The 22,714-nt window shown below is 32.3% G+C and overlaps 2 protein-coding genes across 2 annotated transcripts; one reads left to right on the plus strand and one right to left on the minus strand.

The window, feature by feature from the left end:
- Positions 1-468: 468 nt before the first annotated feature.
- Positions 469-2,906, minus strand: LOC143568445 (WEB family protein At2g38370-like). Its single transcript, XM_077054601.1, has 2 exons — positions 2,727-2,906; positions 469-1,889 (listed from the first exon to the last, which is right to left on the minus strand). Exons 1-2 carry the CDS (start codon positions 2,865-2,867, stop codon positions 498-500), a joined length of 1,533 nt encoding a protein of 510 aa, XP_076910716.1. The 5' UTR covers positions 2,868-2,906; the 3' UTR covers positions 469-497.
- Positions 2,907-15,940: 13,034 nt separating this feature from the next.
- LOC143568451 (cationic peroxidase 1-like) lies at positions 15,941-18,253 on the plus strand. The gene is made up of 4 exons (XM_077054607.1): positions 15,941-16,232; positions 17,085-17,276; positions 17,435-17,600; positions 17,687-18,253. Exons 1-4 carry the CDS (start codon positions 16,008-16,010, stop codon positions 18,070-18,072), a joined length of 969 nt encoding a protein of 322 aa, XP_076910722.1. The 5' UTR covers positions 15,941-16,007; the 3' UTR covers positions 18,073-18,253.
- Positions 18,254-22,714: the final 4,461 nt, after the last annotated feature.

The raw sequence follows: 22,714 nt of genomic DNA on the forward strand, positions 1-22,714 counted from the left end.
ATTACATTGAAACAAAACTTGTGCGGGTCTCATTTGCCATTTGGCTCGATTTAAGGAAGGCGATACTTGATTAGTACACCAAGTTATTGGTGTATCACAAATGTTCTCCCATCATTTTTATAAAATCAAATTAATTCGTAACCAATGTTATAATTGTGTAACAACATGTGTTACATTTGTAATATTTCGCCATCAACATTTTGTTACATACTGTGTAACTTCAAGTTAATATATATCTTTTACAAGTGTATAATAATATACACTACATAATCCAAAACGTTTGCTCATTGGTTAATAGAGTTTTTACTAGCTTTCGTCACGTAAGTAGGTTCTCAAAATATCTTTCCCAGGTTATTATAGCATGCAAATATAGTGAAATGAATTTGGGACTTTGTGTAAAACGACCAAATCATATTACCCTGAAGTAGATGATTTTTAAACACTATAATTAAACACTACACATTACACCAGATACATATCAAAACACACAGTACTCTCTAATCAGTGGCACATGAAAGTCTTGAACTTACACTATGTTTCTTCTTCTTCTTGCTCGGCTTAGTCACCAAAAACGAAATCCTACCAAACCCAAACTTCTTCCTCTTCCCTGGCCGTCGTTTCCCACTCTCACCGTCACCGCCACCACCACCATCATTACCAGGCTTACTCAACATTTGTGCCAAAGAAACCTTCCTTTTCGTCTCAGTTTTGCCAGAATGCTCTCCGGTCAAAAGCAACTTCCGGCTCAAAATCTGCCCAATCGACATTGTGGGCCCCAAAACGGGGCCAGGTGTATTACTTCCCAAGTGAGCCCCGTTAACGTCCAACAAACGAGTGTTGTTGGTCCTACATGAAACATTCTTAAACTTGGTCGAGTTTTGAACGGCTGACTTTCTCCTTTGACCATCATCCGACCGCCATTTTCTTAAAGCTTCTTCGGCTTTCAGTTTCTCCTTATTGGCACTTTCTACTTTGCTCAAAGCGTCTTCTAAAACCTTCTTACTGTTCTTCACTTCTTCCATTGCTTCCTCTACCCTAGTCAACATTTCTGACTTTGACAACTCAGATTCGTTGACTTTGACCATTGACTCATTGACTTTTCTAACTAAAGTTTCATCTGCCTCTCGAGCTTTCCGTTTTAAACACGAGTATTCTTCAAATGAAAGTGTAACCCCTTCGTGTTCGGTCAAAGTTTGACTTTTTGACATTGAGTTTATTTCGGCTCGTGCAAGCGCTTCACTCGCTCTCGCAGCTTCCTTCAACTTTCTAGCTGCAATTAAACGAATTTCGGCTGTTTTTATATTCATCTTCGTTTGTTCAATTCGATTCACCGCGTCTAAAACTTCAGATTTTGCCACCTCTCCAACTTTCTTAAACTCCTCCGTTTCATAAGTCAACCTTCGAATCTCTCTTGGAAAGTCAACGTTTTCTTCAAAAGGCGAAACTTTCGAACAATTTGAAGATAATCTTTGACGGGTTTTCTCGAGTTCCAATCTTTCTTTCTCAATCATGATTTTAAACGTTTCAACGATCGATCTGATGTCAGCAAGATCACTTGTTCTTGTTAAGTTCAATTTAGCTTGCTTCAACTCCATTAATATGAGACCTGGAGATGATGATGGGCACATTAAGCTGCCACTTGGTGATTTCTGGTTCAGGTCAAGGCTATTTTGGTCATTTTCTTCTGTTGGTGCCTGATCGTAGACTTTTAGGTTGACTGTAACGGATTCGGTCTGCAGTTTGAGCTTTAACTCTTCGATGGTGGTTTTTGTAGCTTCGAGTTCTTTCAAGACATCAAGTGTTTCCCTTTCTTTTACAACAAGATCTTTTGCCAACTGTGTGGCTTGCTCTTCTGCTTTTGCAGCATCAAATTCTTCTTCAACGTCATTCTGAAATGAAGTGAATAAATTGGTAAACACAATATTAAAAGTCTAAATGTTATACAGACATATACCCGAAAGTAAATACCCGTTTACACGATACATATCGATAAATCATTTTTATTATTATTTGTACTTGGGTAACGGAATAATTAGTAATTCACTCATTTTAGTTTATATAATTGCAGTTTTCTTGTATAATAAATTATATAAAACTACTACAGTAAGAAATGTATTTAAAAATCAAACAGCGAATCTTTAACTAACTAACTAACTAACTAACTAACTAACGGGTATACCCGACAGATATTGAGCTGAGTATGGGCCATCAGGCCTGAAATTGGGAGTACAATTGTCGTCCAGTATTATAAGCAACGTGTTCAAAAATTGTTTGAAACCGACTAAACTACCTACACCCTAAACCTGATACCGAAGCAAGGCGGCCGGATTGAGATTCATACAGTTAGTTTTTAGTTTAAAAATTGAACTGGGCATTTAAACTTTATTGTTTACCTTTTAATTTATTTTTGGAATAAGTAATTATGTATTATTATTCGTTAACCATCTAAATATTTTCAAAACAAATGTATGACTTTTTAAGAGAAAAAGTAAACCAATTCAAACCACCTAATTAACCACCAAACTGGCCCTCAAAAACTCTACTTCGAAGCAATATAACAACAAACAAATACTAGAGCTAAATAATTGGTTAAATGATGGGAAAAAATATTGTAAGTTAACTAAAAAATCACAAAAAAGTGGCAACTTTGACCGAGATAAAAGTCAAAAGCATTGTGTATGCTATAGATACAAATACATATACATATACATAGAGAAAGAGGGGACCTCAGAAGCATGAAGGTGCTGCTTATTATGCGGTTTCCAAAAGCCGACTCCACCGAAGAGGCTCACGGCTTCCTTGACCGACTCAAACGGCGCTGACGTGTCGACCTCACCAACATTGTGGTCCGAATCGAGTGGTTCCATGGGAGTTGAATTGTCTGGGGTTTCTGTAGTTTGGATTGGATCTGAAGCCCTAAACTAATATCGATAGTGAGAGTGAAGTGAACAGAGACAAAAAAAAAAAAAAAAAAGAAAAAGAAAAAGTAAGTAAAGGTGTGTGAGAGTTGTTTAACGTTATTAATGCTTCCATCTCGGCACTAACGGCTCAATTTTCACTACAATTTTTATTTTTATTTCTTTATAATTTTAAGATGAGTAAATTGAATATTGTGTTCATGCATTGTGACATAAACATCTAACGAGTTCTATAACGCTTAGCTTAAAATTTTCTGTTTAAGCATCTCAACAACGTGTCTTTTTTTTTCTTTACCAGAAAGCTATGATTCCCCGGGCCATTGTTGGTACCAAATATGTTGGTTAGCACTAATATTTAGATGCCAACAAAAGTAGTTCATTTTGTATTTATTGCGCTTTGGTAGAATATAAATATTTCGTTTAAAATTAAAAAGAATTTAAAAATATGAGTTTAATATCTAACAGCGTACACAACTACGTACTTTTGTTAAAATAATAACTAGATTACACAAAAGTTATGATATCATTCTATGGGGAAATCTATAATTGATTCTTTGTGGTATATAATATAAGGTTGCGTGTTAAGAGAGAACCTATTTTTGTTAGTTATTCTGTTATGCCAATTTTATGTAGATAGAGAGACAATTTCATGTTTTATGTGTTGTGGAATAACCCAGTTTTGCTAGTTATCATGTCACGTGTCACTACCACATTAAATTTAAATATACTTGACTAGTTTTTTACCTGGCGTGTTACGCCGGACAGGTTAGTAAAACTCGAACGGTGGTAAAACCCAAATGTTGTCAATCCCAAGCATTGAGCCGGTAAGTCAACACGCATTCAGTCGGTTTTGGTGACGTCTTTATGTGTGTTTTTGTACTGGAATTAAAACCAAATACAAAACGAAAACGTATAAAAATTGATGTGGACCAGTAGGGTGGCGTCAGTCGGTAAAACTCGAGCGTTGGTAAAAGCCGATTGTTGTCGATCCCGGAACTAAAGAAAAAAAACACAAAAAATTGGCGTTCGCTCGGTTTTTGTTATGTTTGTTACGACGACAGAACTAAAGAAACAAAAACAAACTCTGCGGACTAGTTCGGTGCCACCAAGTGGCCCAATAAGACCCTTGCGACACCAAACTTTTAATTTGTTATATACAACTTGCTTTTCTCTCGGCGCGTTGCGCCGGGCAAGTCGGTTTCGTTTACGTTTGTTACGGTATCATATAAACAATATTGGTAAAACCAAAGCATTAAAACACAAAAATAAACCCGTCAAATTTACATATAAAAAATTAAATATTCAAAATGACGTTTATTCAGTCGGTAAAACCAATGACGTTGATAAACCTCGAGTGTTGGTAAAACTCGAGTGTTGTGGCGGTGAGCCTACACAAATTCGATCGGTTTTGATTACTTTCGTTAGGGTACCCGAACTAAAAAAATGTCGGTAAAACATGGTCGTTGTTAAAACCCGAGCGTTACATTATCAAATTTAAAATAAAATAAAAAAAATTATAACTTACCTGGCCTTATCACTCATCGCAAAATAGACCAATCATAGTCCAACATCGACAAAGTTCTCTTTTATATTATATAATAATAAGATAAATTAAACAAAAAAAAGAACGAAATAAAACACAACTTATAAAATATTTAAGTTAAATAAACTACCAAATATATACAAGAATGACTGATAATTTATTTACTGAATTCTTTCTTTCCACACATCTATACTATATATAATGCATGAAACATGGGCAAATTAAGACACCTACATTTTAAGTAACTCACAACTTGTAAAGCTTAAGGTACACCTTCTATAGCATGTAAGATAAGGACAAACTTGTCTATTAGAAAATATACATGAAAAAAGTTACAACATTGCCCCCTCATCTTTACTCAACTTTTGTAAATTTAAAAAATTATTACAACTTTGAACCTTCATCTTTACCTATGTGTTATTTTTTATTATAATTGTAACCAACTTCCCACCAACAATTTTCCAACGCCCGTAACTTTTTCATACGTTAATACATTTTTTTAAAAATTACACCATAAAAATGAGCATTTTTGTGACATTCGTCAATTTCGGGTCACTTTTGTTATGTAAACCCGACACGTTTGTAACCCGAGCATTTCAAATATATAAAATATTGGATCTTGTCATTTAAAATATATAAAATATATTTTTTTTATTATGCATTGTTTGACCATTTAAACATACCCATTTTTATGCAAACCATAAAAGAATCTTTATACCCAACCCTTCACTCCTTCCCTATATATACACACCCATCTTCTTCATTTTACTCTTGCTACATCTCCAAAAACTCTCTCAAACTCCATAGATTCAAGGTTGTTATTTCTTATGTATTCTTGAAGTTTTGACTTCTCAAGTCAAACAAACTATAGTCTTTCATTCTAACTTGTTCATCTAACTTTACTAACTCTTGAATATGGTGGTACAACATATATATAATACACACCCCTTGTTTCCTTTATTTGTTACTTCACCCACTTTGGTTGGTTAAGTTTCGAATGTCATAAGGCAAGGCTTCATGGAGGACTTCGTGTTCTTGATATATATTTACACACACATAACTTATTATACATATCACTTATGACTAACTTCTAACCCTTTAGTTTGTTCATCTTATTTACAAGTTCCATGGTGTGGGTTTGTATAAGACTAACCTCGGTTTAACCGAAACTAGTCCAAACCGGAAACTGAACTTTTGTTTACCAGTTTTGTTAAAATAGTTGTTTAAACATGTTTATTGCTAGATTTGAGTTTCAAAAATCATTTTTACAAGTTCTTTGATATTAAGCATATGGAATCCATCTATGAACTCGTTGGGAGATGGAAACCGAACTAAACCGAAACTTTTGCTTAAAAGACTTGTAGTTAACTTTTTTTGTTGTAAAATTTAAGTTTTCTTCATTTATAAACCAATATACAAGTTCTATGATATTTGGGCATGTAGAAACCATCTATGAACTATTTGTGAGATGGAGACCGAACTATACCGACTTTTACTCGCTTAAGACACACAAGTGTGTTTTTAGTTATCAAGACTTGTGTATTTCTTTAAAAAATAATTTACAAACTGATTTTAATTATTTTCTTAAGTACTTGGAATAGTTGGATCCAACTTGATCTCATAACATAGCTTGGACCGACAAAACCGAACACTCGCTTAACGTGCGTTGTTAGTTCTAAACAATAGATCTACACACTTGGTTAAGTGTTAGTATGTTTTAATGAGTTATCTCATAACAATTAATATTTTGGAAAGTTGACTTTGGGTTTGACCATTTGTCAAGACCCGAACCGACAACCCGAACACTCGTTAAAAACCCGTTTTAGTATCTTTAGCCTAATAGAACTTGCATTTTAGCATTTTACCCACCTTATTACTTAACATTGGTTAAGTAAATATTAAGGTTAGATACTTTAACCCGGTTTTGAGCAAACTTACATTTTTTAAAAAGGGTTATTATTATAAATTCTTAAATAGTTACATTTTAAACCTTGAACTTTAATTGATTAGTTTTTGCAACAATTATTTTATTTAAAGATCTTCAAGACAACCTTTCTAAATCCAAGACTTTCTTTTATTTAGGCTTCATACGTTAAACTCGTCGTTCCGGCAAATCTCCAAATATTCAATCTTTCAAGTTTATTACTTGAATGTGAGTAACTTCATACCCCGTTTTCTATCTTTTATTTTGGGGGTGACATTTCAACTTATCTAAACTAAATGTTTTATACTTGGGTCTTAAACCACAAACGTTGTTGTATACCTTACTTGAATAATTGCTCGATTTGGTGTTATATGCTTATTTGACTATGTGTTTATCGCTTTTGGATGGTGGAACTATAAATCCTAGACCATTTGGCAACCCCTCATGGCAAGGTGTCGTTAACGTAATGCAATTAACGATAACTATAAAATCCTAAACTATTTGGCAACCCCTTATAGTTGGGTGTCGCTAACTTGTTAGCGATAACTATTTATCCAAGTTTATAGCTATTATTTATGGTTTTGTATACTAGTTTTGTGGCTTTTCATACTATATATCTATTGTTCAAACTTATGAATTGCTCACCAACCTTTGTGTTGATAAACTTTATTTTATGAAATGTTACAGGTTTGCATCTAGGTTGATTATGGAGTTCGGTGAAGAAAACGTCACAAATACCGTTAGGATATTAGCAAAACTGAACAATATTGATTTGCTATATTTTGTTATATTTTGTTGTATTTGAGTTATGAATATTTGGTTATGTGACATTTTCGATGATGTGAAATGAAATGAGTTTGTTAAATATTGTCGCTTTAAATAGTGTCATGCGCTTATGAGCAATCGTTGCACCCCGGCATGTTCCGCCGCCTTTGGTCGGGGTGTAACAATTTTATTGTCTTTAATTTGGATATGGTATTGCTAAAGTTTTTTTCAATTAAAAAAATTAACATGTTACATATAGGCGTTCACAATTCAGTTTTAATGATTTCTAAGTTAAATAATGAGCTAAACCGTTGGTTTGATTTTTTTTCATTGAAAACGAAAACTAAAGCGTCGAAAATTTAAACTGAATCGTTACTAATGGTTTGGTTTCACGCATTGAGTTTAATTAATAAGTTTACAGTCTGGTCCGGTTTTATAGGCCTATTTTTGGTATAAACCGTAAACCGAACTGTTTTCTATGGTTTGAACATTCAGAAACCAGCTAATCAAAAGTGGCGATTGGTTTAAACGTTTTTAAGATTTCAAACGAACTTTGAACATCCGTAATTGTTACATGATTACTAGGATTTTGGTTTCCCGCATCATCGCGCGGGCACCCGTCTAGTGTACATATACGGGCTTTAGTTTTAAATAAAGTCCATCAATTACATTCTTTGATTAGCCCATCAGATATTAGAGTTTGAATCAGCCCACCATATATTAGGGTTTTAATATTATTTTCTTTACGGGTATGTTTTGCAAAACTAGCTGGTAGATGTAGCTTTTTAGATATATTTAGATGTTTGGCAGAGTAGCTAGAACTTTTAATAAAATATATAAAATTACTAAAATTGGCATAACTAAAAACAATAATAGTAAATGTATTTATTTTGGGAGATTATTTAAGTAAATTAAAATATTAAAAGCTTGTAGCTCTTTCTAAGCGCTATTAGTAGAAGCTTTAAACATTTTCTCCTGATCTAAAAGCCTCAAGCTCTTTGAACAAAACAAGACTTTTAATTGAGTATAAGCTTTTTCTTAAAAGTTTGAAACTCCTAAAATCTCTTAAAAACTTTATGCCAAAAATACCCTACTTCCTTACACAAAACAAACCCCACCTTTGTTTCTTCTGCGTTCTTCACGCAAAGGAGAGGAAGGGGGCACTTTTGCACAATATCCAATCTTCAAAATGACATTGTCATGGTGGTGCTAGAGGAGGATGGCGCCACTAAGAAGGTGGCTGTCGTGGTGTGCTAGGTGTCATCCTGTCTACATGGCATGGATGGTCCCCATTTTTCTCATCCACAACACCCAACCTAATAACGTTTACCCAAAACATAATATAATAATAATTAAATTTGTATTATAGTAATGGTAAAGTAACAAAAAAAACTTGATGTTACCCCTTTCAAGTTGTCCATTATATTCTATTGAATTTAATGTCAAATACAAGAAATACAAGAGTTGAAGACACATGTTACCACTTTCAAGTTCAAGTGAGATATGTGAGAGAAACCTCCAACGAAATTGCTGTCTATAAAAAGAACAAGATCACGGGTCAAAAAACAAGCCAACTTTGGAGGATAATTAGTCGTTGTGAAATATGACAAATGTATCATTAACATCTTAAAGTTATACTACGAAAACAAAAGATCATGAAGGTAACACAAAAAGAAGAATTTTGATATGTAGATTAAGAGGATAGGCTAAAAGGAAATATCTGTATAGCATGACAATATCTAGATTGCTGATTAAAATTCAAGATTTATAAGAATAAATATCAAGTTAAATACAAGAATGCTAGAGACATGGGCTTCTAAGCAAGGATGACTTAACCATTTAAAGGCCTAAAGCTAATTAAATTCCGGGATCCTTTTTCTGAATAACTTTTATTTCTTACGAGTATAATGCTCTCAAAGTGAAGTAACAACCAGGCTAGTCGTTTTGTATCAAACTACTTCTATACTCGTCATGTTGTGGCGGTGCATTAACATGCGTTCGGTTGCTATGGATTAAATTCGTTACGATATCTACAGTAACTTGTAAATATAAATAAGAAAATAAATAACACACAAAAGAGAAAAAAAACTCGCATTTGTGTCTGCTTATTGACATGAATTCAATCAATATTGATACTATGTCATAAACAAAAATGAGTAGGTCTCAGAAAATAGCATAAAAGAAATTTTAAATAAAAACAAACAAAAACAAAACAAAGATCTATCGATGTGGCCACCCTGGTGCCACTATATGTTCCAATAGCATCATCATGAAACAAACCCATCAATATTAATATTAGGGAATTACAAATTTTCGTCATTTTGAATTAGCTGATTGTGAAATGAATCCTTTTGAAAATGATTTTCTTTCTTTATCCTTTTTACCCCAATGGATACTTCGAATGATCTGCTAAGCCAATTTGCTAACATGTATACAAGTCGTATAACAACTTTTTATTTTAAAATTGGGGGTTTAAAGCCCTTGCCGGGGTTTAATGACCCTCTTGCCGACCCTGCTTTGAAAAAAATGCTTTAAAGATCAGGGGCAACTACAGTACTACTATGGGGAGGCAATCCATAATGGAGGGACTACACTGTTGAGCTGAAGAGAATAACTCTAGTAACTCATGCTTTGACATTGCGTGTGGTATTTGTGGTTGCAATGATTTGCATATGTTAAAGAGGGTTAGAGAGCTGAAAGAAGACAAATTGGTAGTACATGTTGGCAATGGATCTCATGTATTGGTTAAAGTCAAGGATAATATTCCACTTTGTTACTTAATTATAACCTGTACACACAATGTTTGTTATGTACCAAACTTAACTAGAAATATTATTTCAGCTTATTGATTGCATGAGCAAGGTTTTAGTTATGATTTCCATTATGGAAACATATTGAATTTTATAAGAATTCAATATGATGGAAACACATTAACAAGAATCCCAAATCAAAACTCCAAATTGATGGAATCTTAGAGTCCACAGTTTCATATCCTTCTGACGTATGTTAATCTTGTCGTTGTGGCAAGATGAAAAAACACCATTCACATGTAAAGATAGACGAGCTGAAAATATACTAGGAGTACTTATACACACTTATGGGTGGTTTACGGTACAGTTTAAAACCATGAAACCGCTCAAACTGGTCATCGGTTTAGTTTCACGGTTGGTTTTTTTTCTTTTCTTTCGGTCGGCTGGTTTCAAAAATTTCAAACCGTAACGAACAGTTTGGTTTGTGGTTTATGCCGAAAACCGGCTGATAAATGGGCATTCACATAAACCCTAAATCTCATACTAAACTATACATTCTAAAAGGAAACTCGACGAAGTTGACAATCATTTCGTCTACATCATGCTTCTCTACTGTAACATGTACGTATGCTATTGTACGTTTATCATATTAATTATCATGTTTTTCCATTACTAATGTGAAGAACATACCAACATTTAACGCTTACGACATGCCCCAAAAGCGATGGACACCCACTAGTGTGTGTGTATTTTTATACATGCTTATGCATGTATATATATACGAATATCAAATCACTTTTTTTCTTACGTAATGTAAACTAAAAAGGTTTGATTATTTTATAAGACTTTTATATCAAGAAGAATGGGTCGTGTACTTAATATGTAAATTTGAAGATAAAAAAACGTTCAAAACATAAAATAAAAATAATACAAATCACTTTGATTGCTTTTGTTCGTTAAGCTTTCTAATCAAATGTGCTTAGCTTTTGTTCGTTAACCTTTCAAATCAAGTCCACGTTGCCGACTTTATTGAAAACAATATGGTGATTTCAATATGATGATGCATGAATTTACAACTTATTCAACGTTAATGATTAACTGATTAACGCATTTGGTTATATAAAATAAAGTAAAATGAGAGAAAACTTTTAAGGATACATTTTTTTTTCTATTACTCTAAAATCCAACTTTTCTTTAAATAATTATAGACTAAATTTAAATTTCTATTCAAGTAGATTACATATTTTTCATTCTTTTAACTTTACCTAGACGCATGGTAGATTGTCTTACAACAAAAATTACAAAATATATATATATATATATATATATATATATATATATATATATATATCTTTTATTTTAAGAGCTATTAGTGTGACAACTCCAGCATTCAGAAAAATCTTAAGTCGTGGTAGTTAAGTTGTTAACATCAAAAGGCTATAAGTTGAGAGTCGATTCATTAAGAGGGCTGATTTTTGTGTTATTTGAATCAGCGTATTTAAAATTTGAAATGTTGTTGTCTGAATTCGGATTCGTTATTCAAAACACAATTTAAATATTGGAAAGTGAAAACCCAAATTCAAATTCAGTTTCTATTAGAACCGAAGTAAGGATTTTTTTTTAATACCCGGTTTGAATAATAAAGCTTCTTAACTAACAACCTCGTTGTCAAACACGAGTGGTTGACGACTAAAATATAATCCAAAATGAATTCTAGAAGAAACATCTCCAAATAAAAGCATTTACTAATTTCATGGAACTGGATTAGGTGCTAAATTGCGGATTAGGTAATGATACTTGAAAAATTAAGTGAATATTGTATTATTGTTTCACCAAAGTGATCAATATTTAAATAATAACTTTTTGTGATATAATATACCTACGAAATGATTCTTTTTAATATATTGTATATTTGATTGCTCTCTCTTCTTAAGATTCAATACTATGGATTTTAGTGTGTATATATTGTAAGTCATTAAATTGCCAAATAGTTTGGTCATCCAATATGATTGATAGTTCCATATTTTCACCTATCTCCTTCAAAATGTTGGAGTTTATACACTACTCTCATTGATAGAGAACTTTCAACGAAGGATAAGGTACCCTGACGAATGTTATAGAAGTGAATAAAACCATAGAGTTGTAGGCGCTATCCCGCTCCATAACTTGACCCCAAGAAAGGACTAACCATAAAAGAAATTTATCTCTAGGTTAAACAAATTGGTAGAAAAGACCGTTGGTATCATATTAGCAAATATAGCATAGCTGAAAAGGTAAACGACTCTAATGATGAGTAGGAGGCGCCTGAAATAAAGAGAACACATTTACTTAGAGCATTTACGACATCATCATACTTATAACATAATTAAAACTCTCGATTTTTTCTAAATTGATATCTATTTTATTTTAAACCTCTCATAACAAATTTCTCATCTCTATCTCTAATTCTATATATTCTTTTATTTTATCATGTTGTTTTCTGATAGTTTAACTTATATACTTATGTGTCATCATGTGCTTTGTTGCTTGAGTTCGGGTGATAAATAGTGAATCTCTAAACATGGGATTTACTTTAAGTTTTCCTAAAATTATAAGCATCGAATATATATGCAGATGAATAAGACAGAGTACCGTCTAACGTGATTTCGCTAAGTTTTAAGAATAAGAATAAAGAAGGAGAAGGAGTTGGGAATGAAACAACTGAACTGTATGTGTGAAGTAAAAAAATAAGAGTTTTCAACTTTTCTTTATTGGTAGATAACACTTTCAACTTTCGATTTGTCACCCACCACTCCCAACTTTCACCCTATTTTATTATACCACTCCCCGTCTAAAGGAACACTAACCTCGTTAATGTTTTGGACTAAAAATGTCATACAAATTAGTTGAGGGAGTAAAACTAAAATTTTATTTTTAACACACATAAGCTACCAGAGAGAGAAAGAGATTGTCAATCAAAGAAAGAGAAAGTCGATGAGAGGGAGAAATATGGTCTGCCAAGTTTTCCGGTGACGACCTGGTCTGGCTTCCCTGTTCTTCGACGAACTCCTAATACAACGACAAGACGGGGACGGTGGTAATTGTACGACCTCAACAACCTCCATTTCCAGCAACCTCGTTTTTCCGGCGACCTCGTTTTTCCGACGAATTTGAGTTTTCCGGCTATCTCGTCTTTCAGAAAATGCAGATGGTTCAGAGGTGTAAAAAGGTGATGGAGATCATGAAGATTATGTACCGGTGGAGATATGTTGAAGATGGTGCTCGTCGGAAACCTGCAACTCGTTTTTTCCGGCACACAGGCGATCCCAGAAGGTGGCTGGGTGAGACACTGGTGGTGGCAGGGGGCGGGGGTTGCGGTTTTGGGGCGGTGGGCGGTGAAATGATGGATATGGTGTTCGCCGGAAACCTGCAACTCGTTTTCCGGCGAGTAAAAGATTACTTGGAATCGAAATGTTGTAGATGGGTTTGTGTTGAACCAGAGGTGTAGTGGTGGTGGTAATAGATGAGGATGGAGTTGTGATACTTGATCTAGGGTTGGTTGGAGGCAAATTTGGTATATGTTAAACAATTTAATTTTCTTTTCACCCCCTCAACTAATTTGAATGACATTTTTAGTCCAAAACATTAACGAGGTTATTGTTCATTTAGACGGGGAGTGGTATAGGAAAATATGGTGAAAGTTGAGAGTGGTGGGTGACAAATCAAAAGTTGGAAGTGTTATCTACCAATGAGGGAAAGTTGGGAGTATTAAAAACCAATATCCCAAAAAATAATAACCATTTAAAAAGGAACTAATTATTTATCCTTAGTTTATTAGTGATACACTAATGTTTGATGGCAACATACAAGTCAATGTTATCTATTGTTTCAATAATAAGTCTATGAATTGTGTTCATCATGATTATAAGGGTGGACAGGGTGGATGCGATGTATACCGGTGAGAACTGAGAACACCACCCTATCCTTCTCATTTTTAGAATAAAACTAGTAGTTTGACACCCCCGCGTTGCGGGGGGTAGTGGCGGTCAATTTCAACGGTGTTTAGGGTTCATGACAAAGCAAATCAAGCCCCAAAATAAACCCGTAAGCTTCCTAAAATGCTAATGCGAGCAACATAAAGCGCCAGCTAGTCCAAACAAAGCAAAAACAATGGCTATAATATTGTGAACCTAAAAGGTCCAAAAAAATACACACGCCAAAAATTTGATACTTAACACCACCGCTAGTAAAAGTCCGGAAATCGAACCCGGCAAGAAGACGGAGGGTGGTGTGAAAAGTGAAAACAGTGTAATGGAAACAAAGAGTTGATTGTAGTGGTAGAAAATAATAAAAACTAAAATGCAGATTAAAGTGAGGAATAGCAGTGAGTCGGTTGGCTGAGAGCAGAGACACGTAGCAATTCTTTGTGATACCTTGGAACCAAAAATGAAGAAAAGACACTTACAAACAACACAACACACAATACAACACCTGCAACACAAACTCAGACATAAATGTATATTTATAAATTTAACCCGTTTGGGATGTGGAAGCTTCATTGGTTATTGAAAAGTTTTATTTCACAAGTTCGTTAGAATGATAATTCCTACATGAGACTTCAAAGTTGTTGGAAGTAAGTCAAGTCATTGTATCTTTGGACGCTCACAATCTATTTAAGTGAGTTTTAGGCATCTTGCATCCTACGTTAAAATTAAGACTATATTTCTTTGTTTTTTTAACAATTATTTTTTTTTATTCTCTACGTTAGGCCTCTTGTGAAGCTCGAACCCCAACTTTTGCTGACATCAACATATTTACCCTCACACAACAAAGGTTGTTTTACGTTAAAAGAATATCTAATTCTATAAAAAGTAAAAAAACAATAATTTAGTTAATAATTGTAATTCTTATTGAAGGTCCTGACAAGTAAGCAAATTGGAAACTATGAGCTATTATCATAATTCATGAGAGAAAACATTAATTAAATTGAGTATATTGAAAAACACGTTGAAAATCACAAGCACAGTAAATAGGTTAATGTTATAAACAGTATAAAAAATCTAGTATGGAAAATTCATTACAAAAAAGTATCACAGAATATATATTTAACACAAACATAAAAATGCAGCAAAAAAATATAGTACAAAAGTCTATCAATAAAATACGTCACGCCTTCTGTATTACTTTAATGATTGTTTTTTATATAACGATATAGTACTCATATTAAATATATAAATTCTTAATTTTTAATGTATTTAAAGAAAAAAAAAACTTTGACATTCAAAAAGTTAGGAACTTATAAAAAAGAAAGAAAACTTGAAAAATTCGAAAAATACATTCAATACCTTATTTTTTCCCCCACATTTTTTCTCAGTCTTCAATATTTCTCACTTCTCACATCAACTTAAAAGAAAAAAGAAAAAAAGCGAACCAATTTTTAAATCCGCTCAGTATCATTTTTCTCTTATTTTGGAATCCAGTTCATCTCCAGTTAAATGTTTGATTTCCCCTGTTAATTCATATACACTTTTGATGACTTGTATAATAGGTTTTTCACGTGTTCAATATTTTATAATAATTCTTCGAATAATGATGACTTCTAGTTAAATGCTTAAAACCAAAGTTACTTCGAATTTCTTTTCAAATTAATAATATCATTCATTTATAACAAAAAATAAAAAAAAATATATGATAAAAGCTTGCATTGAGGGGTGAAGATTTTAGATACAGGGATTGAAGGCTGGAAGGTCTCAAGTTCGAATGCAATTTTAACCGGGTTTTATCGTAGTGAGTCTTCAGGCGGCGGGTTTTCCCCAGAACAGGAGATCGATGGGTTTGGGCTACCCAGCGCTGTCTACGATCGTGAGCGTATAGGGTCGTTTTTTTGCTTTTGGATTACCACGTACATGTAGCCATGTAAAAGAAAAGGTATTAAGGTAATCCTTTGATTTCCATAATAACCACAAAGGTAATACTATTTTACAACTTTGGTTCAACGGTGCATTAAATCACCCTCTCACGTCCTTATATATATATTTCACATATACATGTAACTAAGCACTACAAATTCCTTTCTCCTACTACCTTTAAACGTCATCTTCTTCACCTTTCTTCAATTAGTTGAATTCATGGCTTCATCATCATCTTCTTACATGTATATCCTACCAACATGTATTTTGTGTTTTTGTGTATTCATTGAGACAACCTCAGGCCAACTGTCAGCCAACTTTTATGGTAGCTCATGCTCTAATTTTAGCTCCATCATATCAAGCGCCGTGAACTCTGCCGTCTCAAATGAAGCACGAATGGGTGCTTCTTTGCTCCGTCTACATTTTCATGATTGCTTCGTTAATGCAAGTATCCAATCACTATACCTCCTTCTTGTCGTTTCTTTTGCCATTACAGTGCGCTTTGATGGCGTACAACCAGCTAGTTAGTTAACATCGTATTGTGCTTTGGTATTTTATAACTTATAAAGAACCTAGATTGAATAGTCGGTATAAGTTCAAGAAATAGTACTCGAACCAATTGAGATTTTTCATTTACTTTTAGGAAGAATTTAGTTTATGTTTCAAAGATAAGACCATGTGTTGTGATATTAACTAATCAACGCTTTAACAAGCGCATTTTGAGTTAAATAGGTTTAACTAGATTTTTTTTTTAAAAATTGCCATAGGAGGAGGGAGGGGGGGGGGGGGGACCGAGGGGTGTTGTGGTTTGGCGGGTGAGGTGGTCAATTGCTAAAGTTTTCTAGTTACATAAACCTAAATATTTTATAATCTTACTAGCTTCCAATTCAAACAAAAAACGCTCTAATATATTGTATATGTTTTTTTTTCGGAATCGCGACTTTCTTAAATTCTTGGGTGTTAGGCCACCGTACTTTTCAAGTTGAACAACCCCGTTTCTCTAATATACTGTATGGTATTATAAAAAAAGTTATCAATCATTATTTTGTTAGAAGATACTTGGTTAAGCAAAGTTAATTATTTAAAGTAGATTCTTACGCGGGTTTAGTTGTTGACTTTGTCTATCCGACAAAGATCTTGACTCATCTGTTCTCTTATGGGTCCTTAGACACGTGAAGACTTTTCTATAAGTGCATAATTAATTAATTATAATCAAATTTACAACAAACTAACTATAGCTAATTCGTTATTTTTTTTAATATTATATATATTTCATAATTTTTGAATGATATGTAGGGATGTGATGCATCAGTACTACTTGATGATACTGCAAATTTTACGGGAGAAAAAACCGCTGGACCTAATAACAATTCATTGCGAGGTTTCGATGTTATTGACACCATCAAGAGTCAACTAGAGAGTTCATGCCCTGGAGTAGTCTCTTGTGCTGATATATTAGCAACAGCTGCTCGCGATTCCGTTGTGGCTGTAAGAACCATAATCATTTCTTATTCTTATTCGTGAAGAATAATGAAAACCCCGTACATGGCATTAAAGATACAGAATAATTACAAAGAAAACATATTAAATATATCTCCTAAATTAATATTGTAAAGATTATAACAAGCTGGTTTTGTTAATCTCAGCTTGGTGGACCGAGTTGGAACCTGGTGTTCGGAAGGAGGGACTCGACCACGGCTAGTTTAAGTGCGGCTAACTCGAACATCCCTGCACCAACTTTGAACCTTAGTGGTCTTATTTCATCCTTTTCAAACCAAGGATTTACAACTAATGAAATGGTAGCTTTATCAGGTAATCAAACATGAAAACACAAAATGCGTATTAAGTAATGATTTATGTTGTATTTAATTTATTGGTATACATTTACACCAATGTAGGATCTCATACGATTGGCCAAGCAAGGTGTACTGTATTTCGAGCTCGCATCTACAACGAAAACAACATAAATTCGTCATTCGCAACATCTGTAAGAGCGAATTGTCCTTCTAGTGGTGGTGACAACAATCTGTCACCATTAGATGTTGTTTCTCCCACGTCTTTCGACAATGCATATTTCAATAATTTGTTGAACCAAAATGGTTTATTGCATTCTGATCAAGAACTTTTCAATAATGGTTCAACGGATGCCCAAGTGAGAACTTACAGTTCTAATGCGGCAACCTTCTCGACAGATTTCGCAAATGCAATGGTTAAGATGAGTAACCTTAACCCGCTGACCGGATCAAGTGGTGAAGTCAGGACCAATTGCCGAAGAACCAATTGATTACTTCTTATATCTGAAAGATAATGAAAACTACTTCTTAAATAAAGTTCTTGAAGCAAGAATATTGTTGTTATGGGTTACTATTGTACTTTGTTCTTTAATATTATAATCAAAGTAGAAGTTTATTTGCATTTGTGTTCAATAATTAATATCATATGTTATATATGACAATAATTTTCAACCTGACTATGAGTAGAATCAGAAAGATGGTATGTTCTACTTCTGCCGACAGAAATTATTATTATTATTATTAATTTAACAACCAAATATTGAACTGTACAGGGATTGATCCCTAACCTCCTATTTTACACCCTCACGTACAACTTTACAACCAGAAACTAACCGAGTTAACTAAATCAACAACAACAAATATACCAGGTGAAATCTCACAAATATCAAAGCTATAAGCATGAGTTGAAGAGGGTGAGACGTAGCCATATCATACCTCTATTCCAAGAAAAAGAGAGATTGCTTCAAGATGTATGAAACCTTATAAAAGAAAGGTAAAGTTCAATACTATACCACTGGGCATTAGAGAAACCAATATATTAAAATATAATAATAATAATAATAATAATAATAATAATAATAACAAGAAGGAAACAACAACAACAAAAACATGTCATAATAAAATAATAGATAAATAAAAATTGTGATAATAGCCACGAATAATAAAAATATGCAATAATAATTTAAATATAAAATCTTATATTAAAAATAAACACACAAACAATTTAAGTTAAGTTAAGTTGAATAATAATAGTAATAATAATAAATAAATAAATACAAAATAAAAAACTTGTAAATACAAAATTTAAGTTAAGTTAAGTCTAACAACAAACTATGCATTCTCTGTTAAAGTTTTTAACATTAATTTTATATTTTTACGTCTACAAGAATTTTATCCTCAATCGTGTCTTCAGACTTCAGAGACATGAATGTTTCGCAAATCACGTCTAGTTTTCTCATCCAAAGTGGGTCGATTTCTACACTCCTCTTATGAGTGGTTGTGAGTAGAGAAATAAAAAATGTTATGTGAGAAAATTAAATTTGAGTTTTCACTATTCACATCGTATAATTCTTTAATATTTTCTAAAAGTGGTTGTGAGTGAAGAGAACATATAATGATAAAAGTATTAAAAAATGTATTTAACTAAAAAAAATTAATTTTTAGTGTAATTATATGAATAGAAAATGAGTTGAAAATACGTAGAGGTCAAGATAACTTTGCTTAAGTTATGGCGGTATCCTTTCTCAGCTAGCAGGTCCATCAATTACAAATATATTAATTTGATTTTACTTCTATTTCAAATACCATTTTTTAAAAGTTAATCTATTAAGGTCGTACGGATTAAAATATATTTACAATAAAACAAATTAACTGAAGTATGTGAAATGTTAAAATATAAAGGAAGACAAATATAAAAAGTGTGAGAATGATTTGTGACAAAAAAAACTTCTCAAAAAAATATTTAAAAAATCATAAATCAAAATATAAATAAGAAAAGAAAATTTTTAAAAAACTAAAATATTTCCCCGTCATTCCCGTTCTTAAAAAGAACGACGAAAATACACGATGCCGAGAAAAAGGGCACAATGACGAAAATTAACAAAAGACACAATTATAAATAAAAAAAGACACAACAGATAACAAAATATAAGACCATGTTGAACAAAGTATAACACAATGCTGAGTAATATAACATAATATTAAAAAAAAGAATACAATGTAAAGGAACAAGACACACACACACAATCAATGACGAAAAAAAACAGAAAACACAATAATAAATAGTAAGAAACAATAATTTTTTTAACTCAAACATTCATTTTTTTTAGATCTAGGAAGACGTTGGAAACATTTTTGTGTGCTTTATTTTTTTTTTTGTTTTTTATGAAATTTTGAGTTATAATTTTTTATTAATTTTTAGGATTTTTTTATTGTTACAAATTTTTCTTATAATTATTATTTTTGTTTCTTTTTATAAAATAATCTAACCTGAAGTATTTGACTTTGAAGTTTGAAAATATCTGATTTCGTCTATAAAAAAACCTTTAGTAAGACTAATAAAGGTGGAATCATTAGTAAGTAGTTACTAAAATATTATTAATAACTTTGTCAAAATGTCATATTATAAACTTATATTAAGTGATGAATTCGGAATTTTCAACCAAACAATCGGCTAATAATTATTTTACATTGATTTTGAATATTATAGTTTTTTAATGGCGATATAATATTCACGACAACATATTAACAATCCCAGAAAAAGAATACAGTTTTGAATATTATAGTAGCAACAAATTGAATAAATTGAATATATATCGGTATTATATTGCAAGACATCTTTTAATATAAAATGGTTTATGAGCGAGCATAAAACCGAATTACCTAAATCGAACCGAATAACTAAAAAAACCGAACCAAAAAAAACCGAACCGACGGTTAATTTTTTAGATTTTCGAAAAAACGATTTTTGGGTGTAGGTTCGGAAAAAACCGAATAAAACCGAACCGATTAATCGAATCTATGTTTTTACGTGTTTTTTAAGATGTTATGATCGAAAACAAAATAGCAAAAGAATCTACCATTGACGGTGATGAAGATTACAAAGATGGTGAAGATTAAGTCTAAATTCTGAACATGAATAAGATAATAAATAAATATTCGGGCCAAACTTTTAGTTTTTTTTTATTAAAAATTTTGTTGAATTTTAAACTATACTACATAAACAACTTTGTATTTGTTTATTTTCACGTAACACGTGCCTATATTTCTGTATTTTGAATTCAATATATATAAGGTACTCAATTTTTTTGTAATGTCTACTTACAATAAAAAAAACGAAAATAACCGATCGATTGGTATTCTAAAATAACCGACAGCTTCGATTTTACCCAATAATCGAATCAAACCGTGCTCACCCCTAAAATAATTAATGCATTTGATTTTATTCAAAGATTAATTACACATTTGCCTTCTAATCTTTACTCATATAGACAATTTTTTCATTTAACTTTTAAACTAAGTTATCAACTGATTTTTAAATGACTATAAGTTTTTCATACGCTAATATATATTGTTTTGTTTTATTTACTTTATTCCAGTATGGTATTACTAAAGTTTTTTCAATCAAAAAAAGAAATTAACATGTTACGTGATTAGCAAGGTTTGTGTTCTTCGCCGCATCTCACAAACACCTCTCTAATCAGTATTAATAAAAATGTTTTTAACTAATCCTCTAACCGTCTCAATGGTAGATGTTCAAACCAGAACAAAAATTTGTCGAGATTGCAGGAATCATACAATACACTTGTACTTGATATTTTTGATTGTGATACATAAGACGATTATCGTAACCATCAAACTTTCTCTCTCCCACTACCTTGATAACTTTTAATTCACAATATATATAAATGCATTATGCGATTCTCATAGTTCTTTACATATATTATTACTGTAAAAAATACATCCCTGTCTCTACTACTTCCATCAATAAGAAATGAATTCGTTGGATTTTATATTTATTTTTAAATACTATGTTATAGCTATTTTACACTAATCATGTGCCTAAACTTTCACGTAATGCTTAAAATATAACGAATTAAATGTAAATAGGAGACTTACGAACATACGCGTTTCATTTTCTAAAGAGATTTTTGTTTCTATATGGAATAGTTTTCGTCAACGGCCCAATCTCTATTAGAAATAATATCAATCTTTGTCCCGATCATTTTTATTTGACTTTTTACTTCACCAATTTTCACCACCATAATTATCAAACTCAACTTTTTTGATGTGTTATAAATCTTTTTAATTTATCATAACAAATTGTACAAAATTTTATTGTTATATTTGGCATTTGGAAAGTGTTTAAAGAGAAGATGTTGTTCAAATAACTATTACAATTCAGAAATTGGACATGAATGAATACAATAGTAGATGTAATGATGTACACTTAACAAGAAATAATTAATATCTCGAGCCCAACCGAGTAAACGTCCCAACATGTGTTACGTAAGAGAGTTCTGCTCTTGTGGCGGCACGACTATCATGTGGCAAGCGACGGTATGGTTTCCCGGGGACCCGGTTAAGACAACATAGTCTAGCCAGAGTGGGGCAACATTGCTCTCCAATTTGGGGAGTGAGGTGCATAAGAAAGTCGTCGTTCTGAAAAAAATAAAATAAATATAACATAGAACAATGGAAGAGGGTACATGATAAATATGGTTTTCTTAATTCAAATTTTACATTTGTAGACTTGTACCATGATAGAAAAGTCGGATCACTTGAATTATTGTCCGAAATTTACTCATTCAGTCATTTGTCTAAATCACATATCATTGTTGTTAGAAGTTTATGGTGTGTATTTTTAACATTTTAAGTGTGTAGAGAGGATGTTTGGGATTAAGTTTGAAAAATGTTTATTGGCTTGTTAGGTTTTCAAAAGGTCAATAAATTTAAATGTGTTTGGCAATCAAAAAAATCTTTCTTATTTTAGTTTTTAGAAAATGTTAAAAAACAGTTTTTCAAAAGCCACAAATCCTGGTTTTTCAAAATTACATTTTGAAAAAGCCAATAAGCCAATAAATATTTTTCAAACTCAATCGCAAATACGCTCAGAGTGTGAAGTAAATAAGT

This window comes from Bidens hawaiensis, unplaced genomic scaffold, assembly GCF_021521415.1.
Source record: "Bidens hawaiensis isolate Kalapana, Puna unplaced genomic scaffold, B.hawaiensis_p1.1 tig00023992_1, whole genome shotgun sequence".
Lineage (NCBI taxonomy): Eukaryota > Viridiplantae > Streptophyta > Magnoliopsida > Asterales > Asteraceae > Bidens > Bidens hawaiensis.